Source organism: Felis catus, chromosome E3 (genome assembly GCF_018350175.1).
Source record: "Felis catus isolate Fca126 chromosome E3, F.catus_Fca126_mat1.0, whole genome shotgun sequence".
NCBI lineage: Eukaryota > Metazoa > Chordata > Mammalia > Carnivora > Felidae > Felis > Felis catus.
The window spans coordinates 41,246,833-41,258,937 of NC_058383.1; the positions used below are offsets into that span (position 1 = coordinate 41,246,833).

Sequence of the window (12,105 nt, forward strand, 5' to 3'; positions counted from 1 at the left end):
ACGGAGGAGGGGTCTGCACATGCAGCTTTGTCAGTTCATTCTCCCTGCAAGCCCTGCTTTTCCTCGCCCTTCTCTTCCCTTTTGTTCACGGATGCTGAGACTCGCATCCACTGGAGCGCTCTCTCATCGTGTGAACTTGGATTCTGTAAGAGGCTGTTTTTCAGAGGTTGATGGGAGCTGTCCACCTGCAAAGACCCTTGCCCAAAACTTGGTGAGGCTCTGGGAGTCTCCATCTGCTCATATTTACTTATTAGCACCCCGTTCTCAAAGAACCCAAGAGTAGTATCCTCCTCTGGGACCTTGGGGAAGGACCCTGGGTCTCGTCCCTAGATCCTGACACTCACAGGGTTCACCCTGAGGGAGTGTGGCATCAGCAGTGACCCAACCTTCACCTTCCACACTCAGCCACAGCCTGTGGCCCCCACCCCTGCTGCCAGGGGTGCTCTGACCCTCCCTCCGGGACCACTCGGTGGCGCAGGTGTCCTGGGAGTGTGGCGTGGGTCTTCCTGACACCTCCAGGCAGGGCAAGCTGAGGGTGTTCTGGATCTCTGGGGTGGTTGGCAGTGAGCAGACAGTGGTGTTGGCAGGAATCCTAGGGGTTGTGGAGGTCACAGATGTGCTCTGCATTCTTCACACTTTTTTCTCACTGCACATTCCCTGTTTGAGAAACCCGATGGCCACGATGCTCCTGGCTCTTTGGGCGGACCCACGGGGAAGCTCGTGGTAGTTGGTCTGCTGCTTGACGTTTCGGGGAAGAGATGGTAAGAACAGCCTGTGGGTGCGGGCAGTGAGGGCCATAGCGCCTCCTGCCGGCACTGTGCGTTTGGTGCCCCCGAGGGAGGTGTAAGACCAGGCAGGGCTCCCCCTGAGCCACGGCCTCCCCACACTGGGCCAGATGTGGGCATCTTGGCCTCTCCGGCCAGTTGGGAATGGCAGAGTGGGGTTGGAATGTGATGGGAAGAGCTGGGTCAGAACAGTACAGGCCTTGGCAGTGGGGACACATCCCCTCTCTTGTCCACCTGCCAGGAGCGTGGTGAGCACCAGCCACGGGGGCTTTGCCCAAGCAGCCACTTTCTCTCCGTGTCAGACACCGAGTGCTGTTGGCACTTAGCCCCGGGGCTGTGCACTGGGCTGTGGGCGCATTCCGGCTGGCTTCTCGCTGGAGGGTTTCAGAAACCCCTGCTGAAAACAAGTCTTCTCTGTCTGGTTCTCTGGTGCAGGGCGTATGGGGCCACGTGCCTGCCGTGGGGCCCCCATGAGCGTGTTCTCCCGGCAGGGGCTCACTGAGAGATAGTCCACCCAGAGTCGGTAGCATGTTCCTTGGGCCCCTTTCCTTCCTCCATTCACGAAATGGTTCTCAGTGCCCCCCAAGTACCCCACACTTTGCCAGCCGTGTGAGGAGCAGTTAGTGCAACACAGGAGCACACCTAGTGACTGAATTCTGGTCGGGGAAACTGCATCCTGTGGTCAGGTGCTCAAGACGCACGAATCTGGGGCTAGGGCCGGGTCAGAGCTCACCTCCCGGAGAAGGTAGTGCTTGAGTTGAAACCTGAGACAGGGAAGGAGCCGGGTCACCTGGAGGGAGCGCTTGAGTCAGAGAACAGCGGAGTTGTGGGGACGGTTGCAGGGCGGGGGACCAGATGGCCTCCGGTAGGAGAGGGCATCAGAGAAAAGTGAGCAGGTCACGTGGGGCTTCAGGCTGGGACTGCCGAGATGGGATGGGAGCCGTTGGGGGTCTGAGTGCTGAGTGCGGAGGTTAGATGGGGGCTGGTGCAGGGAAGGTCTGGACTTTGTACCTCCCTGCAGGTGGGATGGTTGAGGCGGGATATAAGAGAAAGGAGGGGTCAGGGACAGGGTTGCGGTGTTCGGCCCTGAAAGAACCAGATTGCCGTCACTGATGAGGTGAGGCCGAGGCCAGCTCGGGCCATTGCCGCGGTACACCTGGGCGGTGCTGGCATCCACAGCAAGGTGGGCGCCGTGTGCTCCTCCCGAACAAGACGCTTGGGGGGACTTGGCACCCCCCGCCCTTCCTGTCCTGCCTACCTCTCCTTTTTGGAGACAGGCCTTGCCCTGCCTGGCTGCTCATGTGTGGTGGGGCCTTCGGCAGGTGTGCAGGGGGCCTGGCTCTCTCCCCTCTGCACAGGAGGCCTTCACAGAGCCCTGGCACTCTGTTTGGACTGCAGATTCCAGGGCTACCCAGGGATACAGTTCTGCGTTCCTAATGCATTTTCTTCTCTTGAATATACTGAGATGTGCAAAGATGATTGCTTGCCCCGGAGGGCTTCGCTTGCAGTTTCCTCTGACTGGCAGTGTGCCTGGAAGAAGCACCCTCGGGTTTTTGTGTGATCTGTGTGTCTGGTCACAAGTTACCGTGTGGATTCTCAGTAGCACCTGACAGTCGCCGCGCCTGCTCTCTGCAGCCTCTGCACGTCCGGCGTGGTGCGGCTCCACATCAACAGCTGGCTGGAGGTGGGCTTCTGCCTGCCGCATAAGATCCACTACGCTGCTGCGAGCCTCATCCCCCCCGAGGCCATCGAGCGGAGCCTGAAAGCCATCCGGTGAGCACCTGCCCCTGCACACGCCTCTCGCCCCTCGGGGGCTCTTCTCTTTAGCTTCTGCCTGAGGTTTTACCAATTACTTCTTCCCAAGAACTGTCTTTTCCTCTTCCTGCTACGGCAACTGGCAGGTAAGGCTCTACTGTTGATAGACGTAAAAACACACATTTTGGGGTCTGCTTTGGTCCAGAAATTACCAACCCCAGGATTCCCCTGGGCCTTCTCGGGCACGGCCTGGGGTCCTGCGCCAAGGGTCTTCACCTCAGGCCTGGGCAGGGCTGTAGGGGTCAGACATCCTGGCGGGAAGCCAGGGTACGGGAGGGATTTTGTCTTTATTTACAGTGTTTGTTCACCGGACCTCCTGCATTTGAATCAGAGCTTGTGGGAATTCAGTTACTTAACTGATTTCCTGCAAGGAAAGAGCTAAGCTCAGTTTTCACACACACATCCCACCAAGTCTCCCGTTTCCCTAGAGACTTTTATAACTAAAAAAAAGAAATGTGGGCACATGACAGCAAATTTGGGGGTGAGAGAAAGCAAGGCACCCCCTGGCCCGCCCTCCCTCCCTCACCTAGTCCTTGCCTTCAAGTCCACGTCCTTCCTCCTGGGTTTCCTTGCTGAGTACGTTTTAATGTGGTTCTGTTCATAGTCTGTGGTGAGTTTGCTTTTCCCGCATTTGGGACTCTTTCCTTGGAAAAGAGTCACGCATTTTTTCAGTCAACAAACATTTGCAGGGCAATCCCAGAGGTGGGGATGGAGTCGGGTGCTTGGGCCTTCTTCAGCTTTGTTCTAATTAGTTTCTTCTGAAGGTGACTGCAATCCTGGTGGCTTCTTAAAGGCCCCTGGGCCTCTCTCATCCTTCCGGCGGCCTCTTCTCCGGGGTTCAGTGTCTGTGTGCTCGAGGCGTGTGCCTGGTCGGGGAGGCCTGTGGCTCGCATGCTCTGGTGACCCGTGACTCTACTCTGCAGCCCCTACCACGCCCTGCTGCTTCTCAGTGATGAGAAGTCCCTGCTGGGCGAGCTCCCGCTCGACTGCTCCCCGGCCCTGGTGCGCGTGATCAAGACCACGTCTGCCGTGAAGAACCTACAGCAGCTGGCCCAGGATGCAGATCTGGCCTTGCTTCAGGTAACCCCGGGGGGCCTGGGGAGACACCCCAAATAGGGGGGAATGGGGGAGGGAGGGGTGGGCACGTCAAAGCAGGCCGCCCTTGGTTGAAGGTGGGAGGTCAGGGTGTCAGGAAAGCAGGCTGCCTGTGTGCCATGTACCCAGGTCCACTACGTGGCCTGCCGTGGTGGGATGGGTAGTTCCTGGATCGGCTCCAAGTTCTGGAATCCGAGTCAGGCCTGGCTTCGGGGCGGGCTTTGTGAACTGGCTTTGGGACTAACGTTGTACTAACCCCTGTGTCCAAGGATTGTGAGGCATGAGGCCCTCCAGGTGCTGGGTTACTGGGCTCTGAAGGATGGGGTGGCAGGGCTAGGGGCTTGCAGGGGCACTCAGAGTGTCGTCGTGTGAGCAGCCAGTACCACAGCTCCGCTTTGCCACTGTGGGAGGTGAGGGCAGGAAGTTGGGTTGAGAGCCTGCCTGTGTGCGGAACCAGGACCTAGCTTCGTGGCCTTGACCTCGACCTTGTATGTGCACCCAGGCCTATGTTCTGTGTGAGGTGCCATCCTCTTGCCAAGCCACGTGCTTGTGGGCTGCAGTTTCTGATGGGGTAGAGATGATCTGAGATGATCATCTCTGAGATGAGACGATCTCAGCCCTGGCTGCGATCTGGTTGGAGTCTGGGTGGGGGCCAGGGAGTGAAGAGAAGCATGAAGAGAAGTTGGAGGCCCTGGGACAGGGTGCCTTCCAGGTGACAGCCCCAGGGCGAGAACGGTGGGCACCATGTGGCCACCAGGGGGCAGCAGGACCTGGCTGCAGAGCAGCTGCTTTCTCAGATGGGCTGAGGAAGAGGATCCCAGGTGTGACGCGAGCCTACCTGGGCCCTCTGGGAGGCACGTCTTTGGCCTGTGGTCCTTGGCAAGGTGCAGGAGCTTGACTCTGAGGCCTCTGTTTCCCAAAGCAGCCGTTTCAGATTCTGCCATCCAGAATAAGTCCTTCCCCATGACCTTCATTTACCTGGCCAGAGAGTTTATCCGATTCTGCCTTTGTGTGTCATGTGGGCTCACGGACTAGATGGGACCCAGTGAGGACCACATCCTAGTCACCTTCGTAGCATCCACAAGACAGAACCTTAAATGTTCTGGCTATTTTGTATACACTGCAGAGCTTGTGTTCTGATCAATACACACTGAGCTGTCAAAGCTTTCAAGTTTCTCGGTCTCTTTGGGCAAAGACAAAGCTTTGATGATAACCCCTTCACGTACCCCGCCCCCACCTCGCCATGGGGAGGCTGTTATTTCCTTCCATAACCCTCCCCACTGAGCTCACTTCAAATCAGGGTTTCCTGCTGGCGTGGCCAGCCTCCCTGGCCTCTGGGACTGCTGCTGCCTGTGGCAGGTCAGGTGGCCCAGTGGAGGCCCCTGGGAGAGCAGGGGAGCAGAGGCTGGCTGAGCCTAGTTGGACCCTCAAGCATGGATGGCCCCACTAGAGAGAAGATGTCAGCTTACCTCATGTTCCTGAGGCGCCTGGCTGGCTCAGTCAGAAGAGCGTGTGAATCTTGATCTTGGGGTCATGAGTTTGAGCCCCGTGTTGGGTATAGAGATTACTGAAGAAAAAATAAAATCTTAAATAACTCCTGTTCCATCCCAGGCAAAGTAAATATTTTGGGCCTTGTTTAATTTATTTCTTATTTTTTATTAAAAAAAAATTTTTTTTTAGATTTATTTATTTTTGATAGAGACAGAGCACAAGTGGGGGAAGGGCAGAGAGGGAAGGAGACACAGAATCGGAAGCATGCTCCAGGCTCCGAGCTGTCACCTCACAAACCGTGAGATCTTGACCTGAGCCAAAGTCTGTCGCTTAACCGACTGAGCCATCCAGGCACCCCGGGCTTTGTTTTAATCTAATCTATTTTTATTTAATTTATTTATTTTGAGAGAGGGCGAGCGGGGGAGGGGCAGAGAGAGAGGGAGACAGAGAATCCTGAGCAGGCTCCACTCTTGTCAGCGCAGAGCCAGACGTGGCGTTCGATCTCAGGAACCGTGAGATCATGACCTGAGCTGAAATCGACTCAGATGGTTAACTGACTGAGCCCCCCAGGCCCCCTTTGTTTTTATAAATAAGACACAGCGACAGTTTCAGGCGTGCTGTATACGGAGTCAGCAGTTCCGTATCAAGATAAGTGTAGTTTGAATCTCCTTCACTATTTCACCCCACCTACCTCCCCTATTTGGGGCTTTTTTTGTCGTGATAAAGTCGATATGCTCTTTCATATACAAATTGATATGTCTCACAAATTATAGGCACAGAGAGTGCCTGCAATCCTGTATTTCAGAGGTAAACACAGTAGATTCCTCCAGATTTTCTGTATATATAAGTTAGGACAGTATCTTTGATCACAGTGTCCATTCCTTATGATTGGCTTAGTAATGGCTCCACAGACCTTCGCAACCTAACCCTCAGGTCCTGTGGATGCAACCTCCCGTGGGACTTTGCAGAGGCGATAAAGGATCTTGAGATGGGCGGTGACCCTGGATTGTCCTTGTAAGAAGTGGGCAGGGGATGTGACCCTGGAGGCAGAGACTGGAGGGATGTGGCCACACGCACAGGCCAAGGAAGGCTGCCGCTACAGGAGGCGGAGACTCTGGAGAGAGTCGTCCTGCTGACAGACACTGCAGCCTGGGATCCGAGTTCAGACCTCTGGTCCCCAGAATGGCGCTCGGGCTGCAGGGAGTGGTGGGCGGTGGACGCCACGGGTGAGGGTGATGACAGGTGGAGGAAAGTGGGTGTGTCCTTGCTTTGGAGCGAGCTTCAGTAGGACTTGGGATGAGAGAGAAGAGTGGCAGTGAAGGAACTGAAGTTGCTGCCACGTTGGCACTGGTGGTGCCACTGGAGGTCCTGTTTGCCGAGATGAGGTGGAGGTGGACTCAGCAGTGTCCCTGGCCTTGCATGTGGGTCGGGGTGTCTTGCCCACTTGGGGACACATAGTGATGGCACGAAGGGGCAGCAGGCTCACCTGGGTGATGCAGAATTAGAAATGCCCAGTGCCAGGGCGCCTGGGTGGCTCAGTCGGTCAGGCGTCCGACTTTGGCTCGGGTCACGATCTCACAGTTCGTGAGTTCAAGCCCCACATCGGGCTCTGTCAGCTCAGAGCCTGGAGCCTGCTTTGGATTCTGTGTCTCCCCTTCTCGCTGCCTCTCCCCTACTGTGTGTGTCTCTCTCTAGGTCTCAAAAATAAATAGACGTTAAAAAAAACTAAAACAAAACAAAACAAACAAACAAAAAAGAAGCGTCCAGTGCCGTACCCTCAGACCTGGGCTCCCCTCTTGAAGTTGGAAGCAATTTCTGGCATCTTAGTCTGTCTCTGGCCCGTCTTGTCTGAGCGTCCAGGAGAGCCGGGCAGTGGAATGTGGTCCCGGGATCCTGGGACACACAGGGATGAGTGCAAGAGGTGTAGGACAGGTTCATTTGACCCACATCCATTACCATGTGGAAACCCATCCCCATGCTGGGCTCCTGGTGGGAGCAGGGTGCTGGCCTCTGCCAGCTTGTTCAGACAAGGCCCTTGTTCAGCTGAGCTGACCCCATGGTCCTGAGCACCTCACATGTCCCCATGCTCGTGGGACTTTTCCTTACTGCCAGCCTGGACAACACCGGGTCCCGTGGGGAGTGACTGTCCCAAACCACACAGTGACCGGTGATACAAAGGCTTGTGTGCTTGCCGTGCCAAGCCCCTGGGTGGGGGGTTGCCGTCAGCTCCCTCTGCCTACAGGTTTTCCAGCTCGCGGCTCACCTGGTGTACTGGGGCAAGGCCATCATCATCTACCCGCTGTGTGAGAACAACGTCTACATGCTTTCTCCCAACGCCAGCGTGTGTCTGTGAGTACCTCTGGCTGCCAGAGCCCAGGGCCGTGCTCCTCTGCTCAGCCAGGACCTCGCTTGGGGTTGGTTACTGGCCTCTGCTCTGTCCAGGTTCTTATTCTGGCCTGGTCCAGGACCACGTGGCCTGCCCTGGGCGTGTGCTTTTCTGGCATTCAGAGCTTCCACACAGGGTCTGTGCTCCCCCGTGTCTGCTGGCCAGTGGGGTCTGGACGGGGTGGTGCCTGGTGGGGGTTGGGAGCCTTGGTCTAGACTTGGGGGCTCAGAGGGGCTGTGGCCTGTGCCCATTGTTCCTTCTGCCCCTCGAGGGAGAGCATCTGGGCTCTGTCCTCATTGCACCCATCCTAGGCCACCAGCTATGCTGAGCCTTCCTGCTGCCCACCCTGGGCTCATGGTGAGGGCACAGATGTCATGAGATGATGGAGAAGCCTGCTGAGCTCACGGGCACGCCCACCTTACCCATCCCCAGGTACTCTCCACTGGCTGAGCAGTTCTCCCGTCAGTTTCCAGCTCATGACCTGCCATCTGTCCTTGCTAAGTTCTCCTTGCCCGTCTCCTTGTCAGAATTCAGAAACCCCCTCGCCCCCCCGGTACAGGAGGTAAGTCACAGGAGTCTTGGGGAGCCCAGGAACCACTCCTCTGGTGTCAGTTTCTCATCCCAGAGCCCTCAGCGCTGCACCCTTAGCCTTGGTTTTGGGGAGGAGGGGGCTTCCTTTGGGGAGTAAGTGGCACATGTTGTGCCAAGGTGATCAAAAGCTAGCTCCCCAGCCAGGCCACCTGCAGACACTTGGGCAGTCCCAAGTCCCCCCACCCCCAGTCCAGTGGAGCCCCCCCTGGCTATGATGAGTGGTTCTTGGGGTAGAACAGAGTTAAGAGGCCCAGATGGCAGGAGAGTGGTGCCCTTTCCTGGGTTTGGGTGGGTGGGTGTGTGTGTGTGTAGAATCGGCTTTGTTTTCACTGAACTTGGGCCCTGCCCTCCTGCTCTCTCCCCCTCCACAGTTCAGGTGGCCACAGGGTATATAGCTCTAAGTTCTGGGCTCATTGGTCCCCAGAATCTCCTCATCCAAGAGGATTTGGAGAGGACAGGCCTGGAACAGGCCCCACTGGGCCTGGGGCAAAGTGAGGGCCAGGTGGGATTGCTGGGTGTGGCAAGGGCTCATCCAGGGAGGTATGGGGCTTGTGGTCCAGGTGCAGCCTAGACCCAAGAACAAGGCTCTGCCTGCCTCCTCTCCGCTGAATGCCTGGAGCTTTGGAATTCTGGGCAGGGACCCAGCACAGGGCCAAGATGGGGCAGGTGTTGGAGATGGGGCTGGGTGTTCTCAAGGCTTTGTCTTCCAAAGTATTTGTTTTAATAAGCGACAGATCTGTTAAACCAGTCCTTAAAAGCAAATTCTTTCCCTTCTCAAGTTGTGAATGAGATGGAGATCCAGGTTCTTGAGTTCATTTAGATGCTGAGTGTGACAGTTCTAAAGGCCGCCTTTCATGGGGCCTTTGGTTTCCGGGAGCTGTGCCAGGCCATGCCAGCCGAATAAAAGACACGCTTTGCATCTGTACCCAGCAGAAGCTTCCTAATGGTCTGGATGGTGGGTGGATTTTCCAAGCCATGCCTGGGGGGGCCACCCTGTCCCTTGTCAAGGGCCCAGATGGAGCTGGGTTTGGTCCTGCACAGTCCCGGGCTGAGGCCTTTTTCTTCTCCTTCTGCTTCTGCTGCTTCTGCTGCTTCTCCTCCTCCCCCTCTTCTTCCTCCCCCTCCCCTCCTCTTCCTCCTTCTTCTGTTGCTTCTTTTTACTGTTGTTTATTTATGTTTTATAGAGAGAGAGAGGGAGACAAAAGTGTGAGCAGGGGAGGGGCAGAGAGAGAGGGAAACACAGAATGTGAAGCAGGCTCCAGGCCCCGAGCCGTCAGCATAGAGCCCCGTACGGGGCTCAAACTCGCAGACCGTGAGATCATGACCTGACTCAAAGTTGGATGCTTAACCGCCTGAGCCACCCAGGTGCCCCTGAGTCCGCCTTCTTGTCACACCTCCTGTTTCGGGGCCTGGAGTGTGTTCTTGAGGTCTTAAGAAGCCTCTTTGTTTTACTTGTTAACTTTAAGTTTAGTTATATTACAGTCCTTTTCAATTTTATTTGGTTTGACCAGGTCGTAACACGCCCATGGTACATCCCTATTTTCATGCCTGGGCAGCCATCCCCTCCCAGGAGGGGACCCCCGCAGATCTGATCAGGCAGATGTGTGTGTCTGAGAACATGCACCTTCCTGCTCAGGCATGCGCAAGCCATATCTGCACAGGCCTCCTCACTGCCCCCGGTCAGGTGGCAGCCCCCGAGGGAGGGGTGGACTCCACGCCCTAGGACTGCACACCGCATTACAGCTCCCTGTCCTTGGGCAGGCTTCCAGGTTGACCCAAGGAGAGGACTTCCTGCTCTCAGAGCAGCAGCCTTTTTGTGAACGGTGTCCAGGCCACAGCGGGCCCGGCTCTGTGCGGTGGGGGGCTCGGGCGACAGGGCTGAGTGGCCTGGGGGAGACAAGGCAGAGCAAGGGCCTCCATGTAATCAGTCCTGTTCCTCGGCTCTGGGCACAAAAGCCCAGGTGTGTGGTGGGAGCAGTGCAGCTGTAAGCCCAGTGCCCTTGTGGCCCTGCCACCTTCCCTGGAGCAGGGAGTTGGGCTTGCAGGCCGGCCAGCAGCCAAGAGCTCCTTTTCTGAGATGTGGAGCCTTGTATTCTAGGGTTGGGCCCCTGAAGCTCATGTGGCCCTAATGTCTGGGATGACTTGTGGGGACCGTGTCTCAGGTCGTGGCTCCCGGATCCTCCCCAGAGGGGAGCAGGGCGGTGGTGGGGGACCAGCCTTCCCCCCATCCCGCCTACCACCCTGGGCCTCACAATGTCTCTTGTGCAGACCCAGCTCATTCAGATGGTCGTGTGGATGCTGCAGCACAGGCTCCTTGTCCAGCTGCACACATACGTGTGCCTGATGGCCTCGCCCAGTGAGGATGAGCCCCACCCTCGAGAGGACGATGTCCCCTTCACCACCAGGGTCAGCGGCCGCAGCCTCAGCACACCCAACGCCCTCAGCTTTGGTTCCCCAAGTAGGAGCCCCCTGCCCAGGGCATGTGTCTGGTGGGTGGGGGTAGCCTTTGGGAGGGTACTTGGGAGTGGCGGCCAGGATCCCGACATAGGCACGGCTGGGAGTGACTGGAGCACCTTCGCATGGCCATACGTGCGCGCGCACACCCACACCTTGGGTGGGCAATTGGGTCCTCGCACGGAGAGCCCCTGCCCCCTGCTGAGCGGCTCTCCCTTGAAGGAGGACAGGAGACCTCTCTCCCTGACCTCCCTGTACTTCTGTGGCTCTGAGGAGAAAGCCGTGTCTCTGGGCTCCTGAGCTTGAGTCAAGAGCAGCCTGGGATCAGAGCAGATTTCACACCATCACTAGAAGGTCACAGTTGAGACTGCTGTGTCCAGGGCCTGTGAAGAGAAAGTGACTGTCACAGCCCCTTCTTTAAAGAGCCATTGTGGCCACAGCATGCCCCAGGTTCCCAGGCTCGGGGTAGATGAAGGGCTGGGAGGCTCCCTCGACTGAGGCCTGACCTTGGTCTTCAGGTCCAGTCCGAGAACCCTGTCCATGTCGGGTAGGAAGGGCGGGATGGGCAGGCCTGCCTTGTGCTGTGGGGGGGCCCTGACCAGAGGGCGTGGCAGTGGATTCCCGGTGGGCACAGATGGCACAACAGGGGCATGTGGGGGGGGGTTGGCTGCTTCCTGACCTATGGCCACCCACAGCCAGCAGTGACGACATGACCCTCACAAGCCCCAGCATGGACAACTCCAGTGCCGAGCTTCTCCCCAGTGGGGACTCCCCGCTGAACAAGAGGATGACGGAGAACCTGCTGGCCAGCCTGTCGGAGCACGAGCGGGCGGCCATCCTCAGCGTGCCCGCGGCCCAGAACCCCGAGGACCTCCGCATGTTTGCTAGGTGGGGGCGCGGTGACCAGTGGGGCTGGCTCAGTTCTAGGGTCAGAACAGAAAGTGGATGGGGACTTAACCAACACAATCCCAACTGAAATCCATCGATGACAAATGGCAGTTGCTGGTTGAGGTGGCGTCTCAGGCACTGTGGTGTCCCCACCTGTGGTGCCTCTGACATTGGGGTCCCTCCAGGACTTCCTGGGTGTCTCTTGTCACCTCTCTGGAAGCAGCAGCACGTTCTCCTCCTCACGGGGGTTGGCAGGGATTTTTCCCACGTGGGAAAGCTCTTGGCCCAGGCAGTGGGGGGAAGGGGTTCCAGGCCTCCCTACATCATTGGTGACACGCTTTGTCAGACCCGGCTTTGACTTGGGATGGGTGGGGGGCTCTGCAGGTGTATGGTTTTCTGGGTGAGGTGAGGAAACCCTCAGTCACGAACCGCATGCCAGGCAACTCTTTGAAGCAGCCACGTCCAGGCCTCCTACGCCAGCCCTGCCACAGATGGCCCCCTAGAGCACTGATCCTGTTTGGGTCCGTAGCCATATGGGACTTCCCCACCCACGTCAGGATGCCGAGGGCGGGAATGGCCCTCAGGCTCGCGTGGCTCCAG

The 12,105-nt window shown here is 57.4% G+C and overlaps 1 protein-coding gene across 6 annotated transcripts in view; it reads left to right on the top strand.

The window, feature by feature from the left end:
• Positions 1 to 12,105, top strand: part of NPRL3 (NPR3 like, GATOR1 complex subunit) — a 42,707-nt gene that overhangs the window by 29,492 nt on the left and 1,110 nt on the right. For all 6 annotated transcript variants that reach the window (XM_023246683.2, XM_023246684.2, XM_023246685.2 and 3 more), the window contains 6 exons: positions 2,421 to 2,558; positions 3,524 to 3,680; positions 7,429 to 7,535; positions 8,005 to 8,134; positions 10,432 to 10,621; positions 11,313 to 11,505. In XM_023246683.2, the coding sequence (XP_023102451.1) occupies positions 2,421 to 2,558; positions 3,524 to 3,680; positions 7,429 to 7,535; positions 8,005 to 8,134; positions 10,432 to 10,621; positions 11,313 to 11,505 (915 nt within the window). The remainder of the gene's footprint in view (positions 1 to 2,420; positions 2,559 to 3,523; positions 3,681 to 7,428; positions 7,536 to 8,004; positions 8,135 to 10,431; positions 10,622 to 11,312; positions 11,506 to 12,105) is intronic.